This window comes from Brachyistius frenatus, unplaced genomic scaffold (assembly GCF_029030835.1).
Source record: "Brachyistius frenatus isolate BFR_SWC_R1_liver_20210118 unplaced genomic scaffold, ASM2903083v1 Contig_15, whole genome shotgun sequence".
Taxonomy (NCBI): domain Eukaryota; kingdom Metazoa; phylum Chordata; class Actinopteri; family Embiotocidae; genus Brachyistius; species Brachyistius frenatus.
Genome location: NW_027210614.1, coordinates 3967531 through 3986332, shown reverse-complemented (window position 1 = coordinate 3986332; position 18802 = coordinate 3967531). Strand labels below are relative to the sequence as shown.

General features: G+C 42.7%; 1 protein-coding gene across 1 annotated transcript in view; it reads left to right on the top strand.

Moving 5' to 3' along the window:
• The window catches only part of elp4 (elongator acetyltransferase complex subunit 4), a 55940-nt gene that overhangs the window by 1116 nt on the left and 36022 nt on the right, over positions 1 to 18802 (top strand). Inside the window, exons 2-7 of the mRNA XM_069693660.1 lie at positions 1456 to 1491; positions 6023 to 6144; positions 7931 to 8065; positions 9515 to 9651; positions 12560 to 12644; positions 15608 to 15796. Coding sequence (XP_069549761.1) covers positions 1456 to 1491; positions 6023 to 6144; positions 7931 to 8065; positions 9515 to 9651; positions 12560 to 12644; positions 15608 to 15796 — 704 coding nt within the window. The remainder of the gene's footprint in view (positions 1 to 1455; positions 1492 to 6022; positions 6145 to 7930; positions 8066 to 9514; positions 9652 to 12559; positions 12645 to 15607; positions 15797 to 18802) is intronic.

The following is an 18802-nucleotide window of genomic DNA, read 5'->3' as shown; positions in this document are numbered from 1 at the left end:
GATCCCATGAACCTAAAGTCAGGTCACAATAACCTGAACATGCAGTTGATGATATGTTGAGACATTCGTTCGACTTTGTCGATGGGTGTCGCCGTGACGATGCGGCAAAGTTTGATGTCTCGCCGTGACACAGGAAGTTGATGTTTAAGGTCAAAGGATGCTTGAAACCTCACGAAACGTGTGACATACTTCCGGCGTGGTGAGACGATACATCTGATGTGTTTTGCGAGTGGGCGTGGCCAAACGGCTCGCCAGCGCCCCCTGCTGGAGACAGGAATCGAGACAAAAATAGCAACTTTAAGCGGGGATACGCGGTCCCTCGCGCGGGGGAGGCGGCGCCCATACATCACTGCTTGCAGTTTTAATTCATAATGTCACTGCAATTAATTTCTCAAGGGGAAACGCTATACATTACAAAAGCACCTGGACCACTGTTCACAAAAATGTGTGGAACTCAAGTGCTGATGGTTAATGAAGCAACGTAACTTGGAGTAGTTACTGATAAAAGTTATAGCTTCTCCCTGCTCTGTGCTACTTTCATGTGCAACAGGAATCCACCTTAGTAATTTGGTTTTTAATAAATTTAATGGTGTGGCAATAGCTCAGACGTTGCATTTCTTTTTCTTTCAGCCAGTGGTTAGCACTGTCACCTCACAGCAAAAAAAGTTCCGGGTTCGAATCCGGTCCTGGGCCTTTCTGTGCGGAGTTTGCATGTTCTCCAGGTGCTTGCGTGGGTTCTCTCCGGGTTCGCCGGCTTCCTCCCATCATCCAAAAACATGCACCTCAGGTCAGGTTACCTGGCGCCGCGCTAGTGGCAGCCTGCTGCAGCATCTTCCCCCTGAGAGCCCCCCTGCTGTAGTGAAGAAATTTCCCCTCGGGGATTAATAAAGTGTATAAAATAAAAAAAAATAAAAAAATTAAACCTGTAACAGTTGTCTCAGATTATCAGCCATTAACCGTACTTTGCTGCAGCAGCATAAGGAAGGAGCAATGTCAGGCAGATCACATGGCACTCTGGGTTAAATGAAAAGGGAAAATGCAGTCAGTCAGCAAGGAATGATTTCTTACCTTACCAGTGGTCTTCAGTTTTCCAACAGGATTACTGGAACTTTAGTAGTGAGATGTCTTTTCAGAGAGATACTTCTATTATTGGTGGTTTTCCCTGATGACACATCACAACAGGAAAAGTGTGAAAAAATGAATTAAAATTAGCAGAATTCCATTTAGCTGCTTAAATTTCAGGGTCCTGCTATTGCTGTCACAGTCATGGGTCAGTCGGACACTATGTGACAAGTCAAAAAGGTTTTCTTATAAAAGGACAATGAAGGAAGCAGCGTTTGGCCAAAGGGATGATTCAAGTAGTTCACGGTGATTTAGAGAAAACATATATGCAGTAATATGTAAAAAAAATTATGTAACCGATATGTTACTCATTGTTTTTGTCTTCACAAACAGGTGGTGGGTTAGCAGTGGGAACTGTGCTTCTCGTAGGTGAGTCCGTGTCTTCAATTATTCATATCAAATATTGGTTTGGTTTCAGGTTCCCAATGAAGTACTGTCATAATTTCTTACATGTGATGTATTTCCCACTGACAGGGTGGAGTCAATTCTGCAGGATAATCATGTTTGTTTTTTAACCTGCTCTGTATGTGCATAACTTTCCACTTGCTGCATCTACCCTGGCTTTGTTTAAAGCTGAGAGCCTCCTACAGTGTTTCAAGTAAATGTGAATTATTTCAAATGATTGTCATAGAGTGTGAAAATAAACATGGACAGTAGGCCCCTGAATGGCGCAACTAAAATACATCCGGAGAAACGTTGTTATCCTGTAAGGCAGTGGATAGCTTTCCATTTAGCTTGTGTTCATGAAGGAGAACTAGTAGTAAACAAATTCTTGCAACTTTCCAAGTGATTAATCTTTCTCTTAATAGTCCACTAGATACTGTAACCCACCACTGCATTCAGCTTTTTAAGTTTCCACTGAATATAGTATAACTAAGGTGAAAGTCAGCCTCACACGTGTAAACTACCATTTATAAATAGGGTGCAGATAAATATGTAGTGTGGCTGGATCAGTTGGCAAGTTACCCTGCATGTAGGTCCCTATGCAGTTACCCATAATGGGTGTTACAGGTGGTGTCTTTCTGTGTTTTCCTCCAGTGAGCTTTTGAAAAAATGTATGTAAAACATCATGTTTATTTGAAAAGCTGTCGGAGTACATTTTTCATTAGCTCCTTTACACATGCAATGGGCAAAGTTCACAACAGCACTGGACTCTTTCTGGATACTACACTTTTGTCTTTCGGTTTCTTTAACAAGTTCAATGTGTTTGTCACAGTTAAAGCAGTGGTGTTTTGATGCCTGTTATTTGCTCTGGCTGGAGCCATAGAACGGTGAACCATTGTTCAGCAGAAGTTGTCTTAGTTGATGTCAGTACCTACCTACCAGTATGGATAATTACTTTAGGAAAAGGACGGGCATATATGGTGCTTCATTATAGCCTTCTGTTTTTTATAAATTCTTTGCAGCTCTCTAAATGAAGAGGCTTCAAGAGGTAGAGATCTTAAAGTAAGGTGTTATGCTATATTTATATATTCATGAACAACCAGACATCTAATGCATTCAGCAAACTACAGCTCTCAGTGTGCTCTCAGGCTCTTTGTGGTTAGTATGTCACCATCTAGCTGAATAGCAAATAGACCAATGACCTGAAGGCCTCTAGTTAGAATCCCAGGTGTTCACACTTTCACTGTGATCCTAAATTAATATGCTTATCTGCAGATGTGTTACAGAAGTTTTCAGAATTACATTCAAAGCAAGCGGGTTTTCTAGGGACATAAGTGTCTTCCACTGTATTATTATTATTGTTATTATCATTCATCATAGGCTAGGCTGTATGCACTGGTGGACAGTAAGGTTAAGGTAGTCATGTTTCCCCTTGAAGCTGTAATTTGTGTGTAGCCCAGGCCTATACCAACTGATGATATTGCTTTGCCCTTTAATTCATCCCCCCAATCGATGCAGGAGTCAGTGATTACACACTAATGCGTTCTTCCCTTCCATTTTGTGAATCAATCTACGGTTGATTTCATCTGGTAATGAGAGACACAGTAAAGGTGAAATGCGTGTGTGTGCAGTCTCTTGTGTTTGTCTCTGAAAGAGTGGTGTGTGTGTGCACACACTGTGCTGTCTGTGTGTCTGTTTTGTTCTGTGGGTGGAATGGGGGGAGTTTTCAGTGTGTGTTTGTTTGTGTTTGTTTCAGGCAGTCGTCTCCTACAGTCTGCCCCTTTAGCTGTGATGGCCTGTTTGTGAGACACAGACATAAAATTATCAGACTGGTCGTTGTCTGCCTTTGAAGTGTCTTGAGCTGTCCATCCCGATTTGTCATCCAGAGGGGGATCAGTCCAGTATGGCTGCTGTCTGAAGATCTCTCATCTCTTGTGTTTTTGTAAGAGGAGGAACAAAGCTTCCCCGCTCTTATTATGTTGACCATTTATGGTCTCATTCCTTTAGTTCAAGTAAATTGTCTTTTTTTCCCTCTTAATTTACCTACAATAATTACTTTTGACCTTATTCTTTTACATGATAATATTTAACAGCTTTGAGGTGCACTTTGAAGAATAATTAAAGGTAATTGCAGTATTATTGGTGACGTTGACAGTGATTATGTGTACATTTATAGTTCCAGTTCAGATTGATGTTGTGCAATAAGAGAAAATACATTTTGCAGCAGGGCAGCATAAAAACCAGAGCCAGTCTAATATTGATATATCGACTAAAATGCAGTTACCAAACACTTGCTACAAAGATATGAAACGGAGGCAAGATATTTTACAATTTATCAATAAACTTTATTGTTCTAAATGTCATTACTGCATAGAAACAGTTACGTTTACTGTCTATGTGGTAAGTATAAATAACTATAGAAAAAAATAAAACTAATAGAGCAATTTCTAAATTACCCCATGCAACTTTGTGATAGAAAATACAATGGAAGGCTCTTGTGATAAAAGCAAAGAAAAACTTCAGTGTATTGACATCCACACTTCCATATGGAATTTCCCAAAGCAACTTTAGTCACTTAACAGAGTTGAGCCCGGTTGATATATCGGTCAGAGGACAAGACATCTGTTCAGAAATGACAGCAATTTTTAATGTGTCAAGGTGAACAGTCTCCAAAATGACAACATCATGTGCCTGACACTAAGAAACTGCTCAAACAGCCTGGTGAAGTGGAGACACAGTGGAAATACAGTTTGAGACATACACAGTCGGTTGACAAATACTGTTGGTTCAGATTTCAGGTGTGTTTCTTTCTCTTTTTTATCAAATCTGTATTCTTCAATTTTTCCTGCTTTTATTTCTGCTCAGTAGAACTAGTAATACTTCATAGACCAAAGACATGCAAGGGGAAAACATTCTGACCTAGATATTTTGTCTCCTCCCCCTGCAGCTTTAGCAGATATGATTCAGGACTCTCGCACTCCCACTCCCTTGTTTGAAGGCATATGAAGCAGCGGCATTGCCCCCTTTATGAAATCTTCTTCAGAATAAGCACACAAAAAAAAACTAAGTAGAAAAAAATCATCCCCTGACTGTCCAGAGTGACTGATCTACCTCAAAGATATGACCGTCCCCCACCCCCTGTTGGTCCTATACCACGCCACCTCCCGCCCCCTCCTCATACCCCCCGCCTCAACAGCCTAATGACTCCTGGAGGTTCCATTTGTAAGGCTCCCATAGAAACACAACCACAATAGGCCCCATCTTGAGAGGGCCCATCTGGGAGTCTTTGTGGGGCCTGCTGAAAGCCACAAAGGCCCGCTGACCTAGAAACCCATCAATAAGAGAACAGGGAGCCCCACCGACAACAAATTGAAGAGCCATGGAATTTCCTGGGCCATCCTAAGTCTGTAGGTGAGGACGTAGACCGGGAACGTGGGAGGGGGGAATTCTCCGGATGTTCGAGGATGACATGTCAGGATGTCATTCCCAAGCTGTCAGCTGTATGCCCATTACCTTAAACTGTCACTGCTGCCTTTGTCCTTGTGCCCACTGTTTGTCATTGTGAAGAGAGGCCTATGAAATCTTTACAAAATGGTTGATTGTGACAGGAAGCAGCAGCAGCATGCTGGGCAGAGTTATGTGCCCTGCTCGGTTGGGTTTCATGGTGATGATGCAGGCTTTTTTTTTTTGTGGGTTTGGGGTGTGGAATGACCGGGTGGCTGCTTTGTGTGCAGTAAGAAAGGCTACCTTAGGGAAAGTATGTTTGGTGTTTACAATTGCTTGTCAGTCAGATATGCTCCTCTAGATGAGGCTGTGTCATCCCTCCCAGCTGAGATTTATTCTCTGATTATAACTTACTTTTTACAATAATAAAAACACCTGATGTGAATGCCCTAAACATAGGAGTGAAAGGATGCCATTTCCATCATAATGCACACAAAAAAAACAGACAGATTCAAGTGAACCAGATGTCAGAAAGCATTTTGAGAACAGATACTGTCTTATCCTACTCCTGCCTTCTCTTGTCAGCTGACCTGCCAGCTGAGGTACCTTTCCGTTCAATGGGAGGGGTCAGGTGAATGCTTAAGGCAGGTGTCCCCCTCTCACCTCGGCTGCTGGTTGGGGATATGATAGGTGAAAGTGGACAGGAATACTGTCAGGACCCTAACAAGAGAGCTGAAGATGTCATCTTCGCTTTAAAAGTCAGACCCCACAGTAACACCTACGTTTCTGTGCCATGTTGATTGCCACTTCATCTGTTCCCTACAAAAGGTAGCTGGATTGTGGTCCTTACATCAATTACATTCAGCAACTCTGATGTGGTCATGAACTGCTGCATCTGTGGTGTCTGAATGAATGGTGAAAAGGGCAACAACACCCACTGATAGAGTTAAGGTTGATCATTTTTCCATCAAAAAGTAACTGTTTTACTACTAAACCCTTTTCTTCGATTTTGCAGCCAGTGTGTGGCATAAAACACTGAAATTCTGATTGTTGTTGTCTTTGTTTGCTCTAGAGGAGGACCGATATGATAGCTACTCACGCATGATCTTAAAGTACTTCCTGGCAGAAGGAGTGGTGTGTCGACATGAACTTTTTCTGGCGGCAGCTCAAGATAACCCTGATGACATATTACAGGTATGAGAGGAGATGCCACATCTTCCGTAAAATCTTAGGATAGAAATTCATGCTACCGCAAAGATTTTCCTTTTCAAAGCCACAAGTCTTGACATACATTTCACAAAGAATCTAAGATGGCCTCAATATATCAACTTTAACATCGTCTTGTAGAACTGCTACACGGTCATAAAAACATCTTTGAAAAACTTTTGTTGATCATTTAGTTATGAGAAGATGTAGAAAACTACTTTTGTCACAATATAAACAGCTGCCACTGTACAGTGCAGGCACACAGCTTTCCTTATCATGTGTCAGGGTCAACGGGGGTATCTGAGAGGTCGAGGGTGGCATGGTTGTAGCATTGTTGAAACGTTTCCCGACGTATCACTTTGTGAAGAGGACCGTAGCCCCAGAAGCTGACTGCCACCCAGCATACAGGAGGAGGGCCTCTCTCCCACTGATTGATAGTGGGAGGGGTCATAGCCTCACCCTCTCTTTACATATCAAAGACTTATTAAGAGAGGGGGACTCCCAAGGGGGATATATCACATCATTTAGTGTTTTCACAGCTACATTTGCAGTATGCTAATCTTCAGATGCAGAGGTTGGACTTAATGCATTACAATAATATGCACAAAGAATTCCAGTTAAAGGAGGAAATTGGACGTAGTCACATGCTCTGCAATATCTTGCTCACTTAAAATCCATATTTTTTTCGTGTCAGCTGAATGAGCAGATTTCCGACCCATTTCTACCATGTTTTTTTTTTTAACCAAGGCTAGCAAGATTTTTGTCTTGTGTTTTTTGATAGAAATTTATGGAAACTCTTGGTAGTGGAAAAACAGTGTGAAAGGCTTTTTCCTTCATGTATGCACGAGTCTGAATTTTACAAATAGTATATTGTTCATCTGTAGAAATGATATACGTAGATCTTAGTTTCTGTTTGAGTCTGACTTAGAATCAAATGTTTTTTTTTATACAATTCACATTATTACCAGGATCCTTCATCCTCTGCCCTGCTGCTACAACAATAAGTCTCCTGTCTGGAGTCTTTGTCATGCGCATGCACTCTTGTAAAAAAAAAAAACACAGTTCAGTTTATAGATGACCAAGTAATCAGGATTCTCCCCAAATCTTTGGTTTCAGGTTTTTCTTTATTGCTTCACCACAATGAACAAAACCCAGTTTTTGTTATTTTACTAGACTTTTGGAAAACTGATGGCATGTGCAACTACTGTAAATAAAGGAAAAGTCTGTACTGCAGGGGTCTCCAACCATTAGTAACATTTATTGACATAGCTGAGCTCTACTCAAACCAAAATAAGCTTCTCTTATGTGAAAAATAACATTGATACACACATTTTGTATCACAACAGCTTAAATTCAACTACATGTGCATGCTTTTTGTCTGTATGCATTTCTTTATGTTTTCAATGCAGTATGTGCGCACTGCAACCTCTGCTGCACTGACACAGTGCAGAGCAGACACAGATGCAGGACACCGGGGGGAGATTGTCCACTCGTTAATTGATTGCGTCGATAGCGTCGCTAAGTTAAAAAATAAATTAATGAATAATGCTGGATGGGTGGCCAAATGTACTTGGTCAGCCGTCAATATACCTGGGCAGCCTTGCAGGCTACTGGCAGTTCATGAGCGACGGGTTGGAGACCCCCTGCTGTACTGACTCGCAACACTCATCGTCGTGCCCTTATTCCCTTCTTACATTTCTCAGCAATTAAAATCAATATCTCATTTACCAAATATAAAAAAAATGCATGAATTTCATTGCAGTTTTGTGTACAGGAACTCCCGGCTCCCATCTTGGATGATGTTGCTGTCCACAAACCGATGGAACAGCCCAGACTGTCTGGTGAACCTCAGGACACTCTGGATGCCATGAAGATTGCCTGGCGCTATCAGAATCTTCCTAAAGTCCAGGTAATCAGATTGATTTACATGATGGTTCATATTGCCTGTTATCATAATGACGGCATCCTATTTTTACAACATACAGTGGAATACAGGTAACCTTTTGATTGTTTGCTCTTATTAAAAGCTCAACTTGTGTCTCTGTTAATGATGGTATGAGAATGGACACCACTGGCTCTCTGGTCTTAGTGGTTTGGCAATTGTCTCGACCACTAAATCCATCAGCTTCTAAACTCCTTTGTGGAGTGAATGAGGCCTCAGCCTCTCCTTTCAGAGCTGGACCAGATTACTCACACTTAGCTGGCAATAGGTAGGCTTTTCACTGGTCCCCAACTCACATATACACACATACACACACGCCTGCACCCCTGCTTAGCCTGGGAAACAAGAGTACTTTGCAGCCTGTGCATTGACATGTCTGCTCGCTCAACCCTATGACCCAGACCTGCGCCTCTGTCTTCCCCCAAATCCCTGCCTTTCCCCCTGCGAGGGTCGGCAGCCCTACACTTTTTCTTCCGCTTTGAGGAGAGGTGACCCTCCCCTTCTACTTCTCTGCAGCCTACCCCCGTCGGTCTATAATCCATATCGCTATGTGGATTAACAGCACACAGTGTGTCCCTGGGGATCCTCTCCCTTTTTCTCTCTCCCTGGAAACTTCTTTATATCTGTGTCCTTTCCTCACCTCTCCCCCTTCCCCTGTAAAATCGTCTTTACAAACCACTAGTAAGCCCCACCAGAGGATTTGCATCCCAAATTCACCCCCAGAGTCAACGCTTACTTTCCCCTTACACACACCTCTCCTGGCATAGCCCACTGTGTCGCTCTCCCGATGAAGACATCAGATCAAAGGTGAGGCCGTCAGGGCGGGGATGGAACGCTAAGCGGGTTGCCCAGCTCACAAAGAGAAGATGAGCCCCTGACCCCACTGCCCTGCTGACCCCCTCGTCCCGCCAGGAGAGGGACACACCGGGGGCCCTAATCCAGATTAGGAGTAGATTAAGGGCCCCTCTAACAATGGAATCCGTGGTTTTACTGAGAGAGAAGAGCTAAAACTCTCTCTTTCAGCTGCAGGAAAACATCCGCCTTCCCCTACGTCCCTGACACGTTTGCTTTCACAGCCAGAAGTGGACATTTATGTGAAGAAATGATTAAGAGCGTGGTCGTAGTGGTTATTTAACTTCTCTGCTGAAGGAATGTTGAGGAATGACCCATAAACAACGCAATTGCATTACCATAGTATGAGTAGGCACACTCATTTAACATATTAGAAAGACAAAAAAAAAGGTTATTTTCTTATGAATTGCTTTATTCTTATTTGAAATAAGTTAAATACACACCATTTGTTTAAATGCATACAAACAGCTGGCCATGGTGTGATGTGTAATTTATATGATCTTTATTAAAATGGTTTTATTTGACATATTCTTTACCATGAATTTTACTTGTTGACCTTTTCAGAGTGCCCTGGCATCCTCCTCCCGGTTCGGGCACTACTATGACGTCTCCAAGACAATGGAGCCAGAAATTCGCCAGGCAGCCAAGTGCCACCGCTTCTACCTCCCAGAACATCCCACCCAGTCATCAACCACACACAGGTAAAACGACAAGACATCATCCACAGAATGCATGGAAACCAATGAGACACCATCCACAGAACACAGACACACAAGCACGACATCGTCCACAAAACACAGTTATACAAATAAGACATCATCCACAGAGCACAGGTAAGTAAACGTGGCATTGTTCACAGGATACAGGTAAACCAACATCACTAACACAATGCCATAATTTAAGGAGCACATACTGTATAAGCCCTGTAACCTGCATGTGCATCAAAGAAAAGTCAAGAGGATTGATCCTTCCCCCTCTGGTTGAGAGTCACTTGTAAGAATTCAATTAACTTTAGGTTTCATTATTCATTAATCTCGTCTCTATTAATGGTTTTGTCTGTAAAATGTCACACAATTGTAAAAACAAATAATACCATCACAGGAGAGCCCAAGTTAACATGTTCATGTGCCTTTTTATTTTGTCACAAATGACCCAAAATCAAAAGTATTCAATTTCCTATTATAAAAAAACAGAAAAAAATACTTGCGTTTGAGAAGCTCTGACCAGTTTATATGCGATTTTGCTTGAAAATTACTCAACACATAAATGGTTGTCAAAATAGTTGCCAGCTAATTTTCTGTCAGTCAGTTGATGAATGAATGAATTGTTTCAACTCTATTAAAATGTTTTTATTACCTCCAGCTGCAGAAAAAAAATCATTTATATTTGATAGATTTTGTAGTTGATGAGATCCATTGAATTGCTTCAACATATTAAAAAGTATTTATCATTACAGCTGAATTGTCCCCTATTGCTTTCTTCATTTCGCTGTTTACATACCTGATTGAAAGCTTAAAGCATCCAAAGTAAAAATGTTTGATTTCAAAATACACCTTTTAAAAATAAAAAAAAAAGGAAGATTAAATACTGAGTCTGTCAGTATAATTATCCTTTAACAGCTCATACAAATCAGTTAGAAATCTGCCCAGTTCACCTTTTATTCCGAGTAGCTTGCCACAAGCCCAAGTCATTCAGCCTCTTGGAAAGGTTGTGTATGTCTATTCAAATAAGGGTCTTGTTTGCTCAGCGTCTGTTTGATTTCTCCTGCGTTGAGTGTACTTAGGGTTCAGAGGTCATGCAGGCTCTTTACTCAAAGAGTGCTGCTGAACACACACGGGCACACGAAGGCACACTCACACACACTGGGTAAATACAGCAATCTGGAGCACAGGGGATGTAGAAGAGGCTTTATAAAGTCCCTCCTCTTTTATATCCGCAAACAGACCCTGTTTAACAGAGCACACCAGACAAACACATTAAATGTTGTTGATATTCACTTTAAAGTTCACATTTTCACAAGTGTGGGCTATGAAGTAGGCAGCGTTAACTGTTGTGTCAAATGACAGTTCGGAACGTATCGGTGCCCGATGGAGAAAATATTAGATATAAAAAAAAAAAAAAACATCTCCTCCAGCACAACTCGTAGCATCGTGCTGCCCTGAGTAAGAGTGACATAGTGGTACTGTTGCAGTGTCTGAATGGGTTATAGATCTTATAGACATTTTGACAGCGGGACACTACACCTGCACTGCACCATTGTGTCCCAAGGCCCGCCCCAGGACTGACGCAAATACGTGCACATACACACTCAGTACATTACGTACGCATTTGTACCACACAAACTCCTAAGCAGGAGACTCCCCCTTGCACGTGTCCACAGCCCCATGTTGATACCCTAGCTGTTAAATTGCTCCGTTTCACTTGAAGGCATAATTGGCGCAAATTGCTCTCTAGGTGATACAGATCCTGTTGTTTAAGACCAAGCATCCCCCTTCTCTCCTCCTTTCTTCCCTCGCTGAATGAGGAACACTGAGATAAAGAAGCTTCCCTGTGCATGATCCTAATTAGCTGACGCACTAGCCCCTGTAGCTAAGCACCTAGACCTTTTTGGTACCTGAATGAGGGGTGCTCAGTAGGGGTAGCTAAAACACAATGCCGTCTCGCACAATGGCTGCCAACCTCCTGCTCGACTGCATGTCACACCATCCCAGCCCCCTACCTCAGAGCTGGGGCATGGGCAGAGAGGCCATGGAGGGTAGGTGTTCCTCTTTCACCAAACCAGCTCTATCATTAGCCACAGCGGGGTCAGGAGGCACCATTGTCGTGCTGAATAACTGAAATAGAGTACATGGATATACTTGGCCAAGTGTAATCAACACAAGTGTGTATTACTGTTCTTTATGCAGGGCTATTGGCGTGTGACCAATCTATGCGTATCAGCTTTTGTAGCCTGCAGGTCGAATTGACAACTGACATAGCAGCCCACTGTGAGTCACTACAGAGTGGTCATTACAATGGTGGGGTGTTCTTAAGTAGAGGGTCCTGTGTAAAAAGATGGGGTTAACATTCCTGTTGGCCATCATATAGGCACATGGAGGGCTCAGCAGTCGTCCGTCCCCTGACTGGTGCTAAATGCTGTTGTGATGGTACTGTATGCCCTTTGTCAGTGGTGCACATCTTACCCCTGATTAAACAACAAAATGCTGTTCCCTGTTAATTTTAGATATCAGCCCATTAATCCCCCCCCCCTCTCACTTATCATCTTTGTTGTGTGTATGTTTGTGCATATGTGCATCTCATCTGTCTGTCTGTCTCGGCACAATCAAATCCTCGGGGAGCTGACAGAGAACCAGTCATGTTGTAATTTAATCAACCAAATAAATTAATTGGATCTCTTGATATGGATCATCTGTCTGCTTCAGTGGCTCCAGAAAAGCACAGTCAGGAAGAACATGCTGCAGTCATAGAGGATTAAGCCACTGTGGTGATAGGCTTGTCCCAGTTTTATCAAAATGGTCCCAATGACAGTTTACACATCTAAAGTAACCCTTTTTTGTTCTCTCTCTCTTCGCTATGTCTGTCCTTTCCTCCGTCCTGTGGTCTCTCCAGTCCCATGCTTGAGTCCTACTCTGCATTGCTGAAGTCACTTCAAGAGCTCATACACAGGGAGGGCTTTGATGTAGCTGCCCCGATGGTAAGGACCACAGCTGAATTACTGTTTTGTGTTTGTTGCTTTCAGTCTGAATTCAGAGTGTTTTTACAACATATATTCTGCAACTACAACCTTTATGAAATGTATAGTATCTATAGTATGGTAGTTATTGTCAGGCCTTTCAAGCAAAGCAGCACATCATTTCAACAAAAATCAATCATATCAAAAAATATATATTGTCCAGCAATACATGACTCTGTGTTTAGATTGGTGGCTGAAACAGCAGCCCAAATCACCTCTCAATCTATTCAACCAGTTCAACTGGTGGGTTTAAAATGTTCAAAGGTGGCATACCTTTTGTTTTTTTATTTCACCTTACCCATATTAGTGTAACAAAAATTACCCATCAGTCCAAGTGGATAGAACATGACAATCCACATAGTCAAATCTACAATCTGTCAATCAGTGTTCCTCTCGGTGTTTGTGCTTTTGACAAAAAAACATCACCGAAATGCAGTAGGTATATGGTACCACTAATGAAACACACACACACACACACACACACACACACACACACACACACACACACACACACACACACACACACACACACACACACACACACACACACACACACACACACATACACATACACAAAGAGGCAGGTGTGCATTTTTGTCTCTATTCACCAAATGTCATCAAAGGAGAATTCTTTGATCAGCAGGTATCAGGTTGCAAATATCTGGTTGTAATGTCATTTTTTACCATGTTTCCAGTCAAATTATTATGAATTTAAATTAATGTGTGATATGCATAACGGTAGCATTTAAAAACAAAAAAAAAAAAATACTGGATCTTCATCTGTGACCCCAAGCATTTCTGTCACATTCCAACCACCACTTGAGTCTGTTTACCTCTCTCACCTGCTCTGGTTGGCCTCACCTGATTGTCTCAGCTGTGTGCGTCTTACCTTTGACATGCATCTTTTTAATAATCACCAATCCTCTTCAAAATGCCAGGAACATCCATGGCCCCGTCTATCTCGCTTTGGCGTGCCTATTTATGTTTTCCACATGGCCAAGTGTTCTTCTCTTAACACAGTAAATACAATATGTATTTATTATGTTATTATATATTATATATATATATATATATGCCCACACTTTAAACACTCTACATCATTTAAGTGCGCCTTCACAACAAGGCATGTGTGTGTGTATGCACGCACTCACGCATGTGTGTGCGCCTCGTTCACCTACATTCTGTGACCCCTCTGCTCGTCACCTGGAGCCACCTCTCCCCCCTGTCACTCACACACAGGATTTACCTCCCCTACCCCCCACCTTCCCTCCCCAAGCGCTGTCACTCACACACCAGATTAACTGCTGACATCATTAAAGCAGTGTGGCCGCCTGACATGCTGTTGGCACAGTCCAGGAATGCAGACCAGCACAGAGCGATATGGGCATTGGCACAAAAATGCTCCGTATTGCCGATAGTGTGTGTGCATCTGTTTGTTGATTTGTTCATCTTAAGTCCCCAATTGTGCACTGTTCATAACAGGCAGATTTAATATAAACTGTGTTATGTAAATAACAGATTAGAACAAGGATTAATCTCCCTGAGCATATTTTTTTTTGGAGTCTTTTGAGACGAGTGGGTGGGACCGGAGTAGCAGCAGGACTGTGAGTCTCCACAGACACTGGCTGATTAGGTTGTGGTCCCAGGCTAGTTGTAGTCTATATGGCTGGCCCCTGGTTCTTGGCTGGACCCTACTGGCACTGTTCCCTGATTTTTCTATAGGCTAAACTATAGGAGTTAAGTTTGGCCTCTCATCCTGATGTTGCCACAGCAACAGTCGTGTTACCACAGTTCCCTCCCGCTGAGCTGCAGACATAGAAATAGATTTCTAATTCTGTGGCCCCCAAAACCTGTGTCGGAAAAGCCTGCTAAACAAAGAAAGGGCATATCCGATAGTGACTAAGCCACACACACACACACACACACACTCATAGTATTTAAGCATAGTAAGTTATAGAGATGGACTACTGATGTTGAATAATGTAAAGAAAGATGAACGTCAAGTCCAGTGCAAGAGTCTTTTGGGAAGCTATGAGCCAACTGTGAAAAACTCCCAGAAACAATGGGGTTTATTTTTCTTAGATCCCTGTGATTCTGATCCAGATCCAAACGAAGCTTAGGTCATACTGTTGGGAGAGGAAGCAATGGGGAGTGGGGTGGAGGAGGTTTCGGGAGGGTTGAGATAATAGAGGGGGAGGAGGATAAAGGAGAGAGGAGGCTAGAAAAAAGCGAAAAGTGAGCAGATTCTAGGCCAGGCCTTTGTTAATCACTCTTGGCTCTCACCTCAGTAATCAGGAGCCATCCCGAAGAAACCCCAAATAAAAGGCAATTGTACTAAAGGCTAAAAACCTCTCACAGTTTGGACAGGCTCCTCCATTCTCTCAGTTTCAGTGATATATATCCCACCACTTTTTAGCCACTTTTTTCTCTGTCCTCGTGAGAGTGGGTTACCGTTGATCTCTTATGGGAGGGGGGGTGGGGGGTGGGCTTCAAGGGAAGGCACTCCACCCTTACCCAGGCCCCCTTGGCTGCAGAGCATCGCTGTGGTGCCAAGAATGTGCTGGGGTTTCTGGGTGGCGGCCATATTGGAAGCCTGTCTGACAGGTCCATTGTGCGTGTGTCAGATGGCTTCTGTGATTGGGCAGTTGTGTCCAGTCACGTTTGGGCACTGTGTTCCGATCGTCTGTGCTGGTGAGCAGACTGTACACTCGCTCTCTCCCAGAGTTTGGGAATACTACCCAAGACAGCAGCAGCTTTATTAAATGATTCAAAAGCAGTCATCAGATAATTTTCAGAAGCACTCTGTGATCTTTATTATTGCATTAGTATGTACTGTGTCTGTGCTTCAGTTAATTATTACACATTTGCATGACTTTTTGCACATCTGCTGTGTTTCTGACCCTTCTTCTCGCTTGCTCTTGTAGTCAAAGTCACGTAACATCCTGCGAGTTGGGCTTCACTCTCTTGGCTCGGCTCTGTGGGGTGATGACCTGAGTTGCCATGACAACCCCAGACACAGCCACGCCCTGACTACCTTTCTCTATGGACTCCGTGCCTTGCTGAGGTCATCGCTGTCAGTTGCAGTCGTTACTGTACCTTCTCATCTTATCCAGGTAAGAGGTCTGACACATGGCAACAGCTGAACACAGTTCACCCACACACACTGTTTTGCTCGTGTTTAACAGTTGTGAACAGTTTGTCACTAGTTTCTGAGATGTGTGGTACTGCAAGAACACAACAATTAGTCCTCTTTTGTGACTTAAAACATTTACTTCCAATTTCTAAGAGTGTGTTGTTCAAACCTTGATTTGACTTAAAGATAACATGCTAAATGTTTGTGCACCGTTTTTGTTTGGCCCATTTATTCTTGCTTTGCAAAGTATGAAGTGTTTTGTAGTGGGGCCTGCTCTTGACCCTATGGTTCGTTGTCACCCTGAGATGACTCAGGCCTGCGAGGGGCCTCTTGCTCCAGGCATCACTCCCTCAGCAGACCCAGTCAAGTGCACAATTCATTCAAAGCCCCCTAAATCTATGTTTGTTTGTTTCTGCTTTAATTACTTGAAGCTGTACAGAGATTGTCTGCATGTGCACAGATTTATTGTCTTACCAATATCACTCCTTGCAGTTGTGTGTGTCTCTAGCTGTGTTTGTGGGTGTGTGTCTTGGGGAGGGAAGAGAGGGGGGGTATGAGTCCGCGTGCATGCGTCTGTGTCCAGTCTGGCCTCTCAGTGTGAAGGTGGAGTCATCTGCTGAGGCATATGGCAAACCACAGCCCTCCCCCAGACAGTCGACCACAGAAGCACACTCATCAGAAAAGCCATCTGAGACTTTCTACCAAAATGTTTTAACCTGCCCACACTTTAAATATCCTACTTCGTCATAGTGCTCATTCATAAGAGCATGGACACTGTGTTATTCGTGATCCCTTTTAACAAAATGTAGGTCAGTGCTTAACTTATAGAACAGCTGTGTTGTCACAACATGCTCTGGCTCCAGGCCTGTATGCTCAGTGCACAGCGGCCTTGGCCTAGTCAAAAAAGGTAGAGTGGCTAACTAGCAGATGTCAGCTGTGGTGGGAGCGGTCCCCCTGTCTCACTCTGGCCAGGCATCCAAACCCTTAATCTGTCACCTCCCCCTTTTTCCACCCTGGGGAGAAAAGTGAATGAGCTGGGGAAGACGAGGCGAGGGGGAAATTTTGGACTGAATCAGGTGTTGGTCGACAAAGCCAACATAGAGGTAATTAGAGGCTGTTATGCTCTGACCTTATGATGAGTATAGCATCGTGAATCTCACTCAATGTTGCTGTTTAAAGAAAATTGTCTAATTAATCAGATGATGTCACCAACATGTGAAACTTGCACACTTCAAGCTGATGACTAGAGTGTGTTTGGTATTTTAGAAACTGACATGTTAGTAGAGCTTCTTTCTGCCACTGCATTACTTAGCTAAGATGATTAGCTTTGTTAAGGGAGTTGGGCCGCTGGAAGACTGTCTAGACTAACAGCAGTGGGCTACCTGGCCAAGACCGCACTGTCTCGGCCAGCTAGCCCACTGCTACCAGTCTACAATACTCAATCTATTATTGAGCAGCTTGGGAAGCAGAGCGACTCACTGAAAGCCTCCTCAAAGCAGCCCAGTGCCACAGTCCATCTGAAACATTAATTAGCCTTGTCCTATCCCAGGTTCTTCTCCATCATACTACTTCCTGCTACCACACCCATTCCACACAGTAACACAAAACACAGTCTTCCCTATAGTGAATCCATATACACCTCACTTGCTGCTCTGACTACACGGTGTTCTGATCTATACATTCATTTTGACTTGGGTCAAATTCGTCATACACAGTTGTTTGGTGTCACAACCTTCTGTGGTGAAGCTACAAGAGATGTTTTCTTCACAACCATCAATATATATATTTTACTTTTGAACCCTACAGCATTGCTGATTATAAAATTTTAATGAAAATCTTACATTTTTCATAAATCAGACTTAAAGTATCACAAAGTGATACAGAAAGATGTCTATATACATTAGCATACAATCCGTATAGTCTATAACATCGACAGCATACACTTAGATATGTAAACTTACCTGTAAAGATTATACTGGCCAATTGTTTTAGTTTATAGTTTTTGTCTTGTGTGAAATAATACCATTGTTCTTTGCAACTTTTTGTTTTCACATTTTTACTGTATTCAATATTTTCATTTGGAAAAAAAATTGAAACTATGTCACATTATTGAAGCTATAAGCATCATATCCTTGTCAATTTTTAGTGGAGAATATGTGTTTGGGTTTTTGACCAAGTAATCCCTGCCTCCGCCAGACCCATTGGTCATATTAAGTAGACTGTTTATTTGATATTTTAATGCATTCTAATAACAAACGGCCAAACAAAATGAATAGAGCCAAACATCCATAACTGGGTAAGCCCATTCGGTGGGTAAAATATTACAGGGTGAGGTGACCGCTGGGACCCCACTCTGACCTGCCAGTCAGTGGTCGTCAGCTGAAGCTCAGAGTGTTCAGGGGATTTACACTGATGGAACCTGAGCTAAACCCTTCATTGTTGCAGTACTGAAATGACACTTATTAGAGCCCCTTATCAATTAGAAATTGAAAAAGATTAACAGTTGAGATGACCATTCACGCGATCACCTCTTTAAACTCAAGGAGATGTGGAGGACGTACATGTGTTACTGACCTCGTTGTGCCCTGCTGCCACTGGACTGAGCTGCTCGGTGTGGACACTTTGGGTTCCTGTGACTTTGGCACTTTTGATTCTTTGTCAAGGAGCATCAGGCTTGACCTTAAATATGCATAGAGCAGTCATTATGGCCTTGATTGGCTAACGCAGATAAAGTTTTAGCTGGTCGTATCTTACACACAGACAGTATTGGTCATACTGTGCCATTAATGTTTTGAATAATTTGTTGTACCCCCAACTCTTACACTGGCTTTAATTGCTGCACATGAGTGACCTCAGATACCCTGTAAGTGCTGGTGGTACTGGTAGGATATGCATACTTTAAAAGTAGGACAAAAATGAAAAGGAAGAAGAAAGAGTGGAGAAAAGACATGAAGGCATGAAAACTGCATTAGGCAGTGGCAGCCAA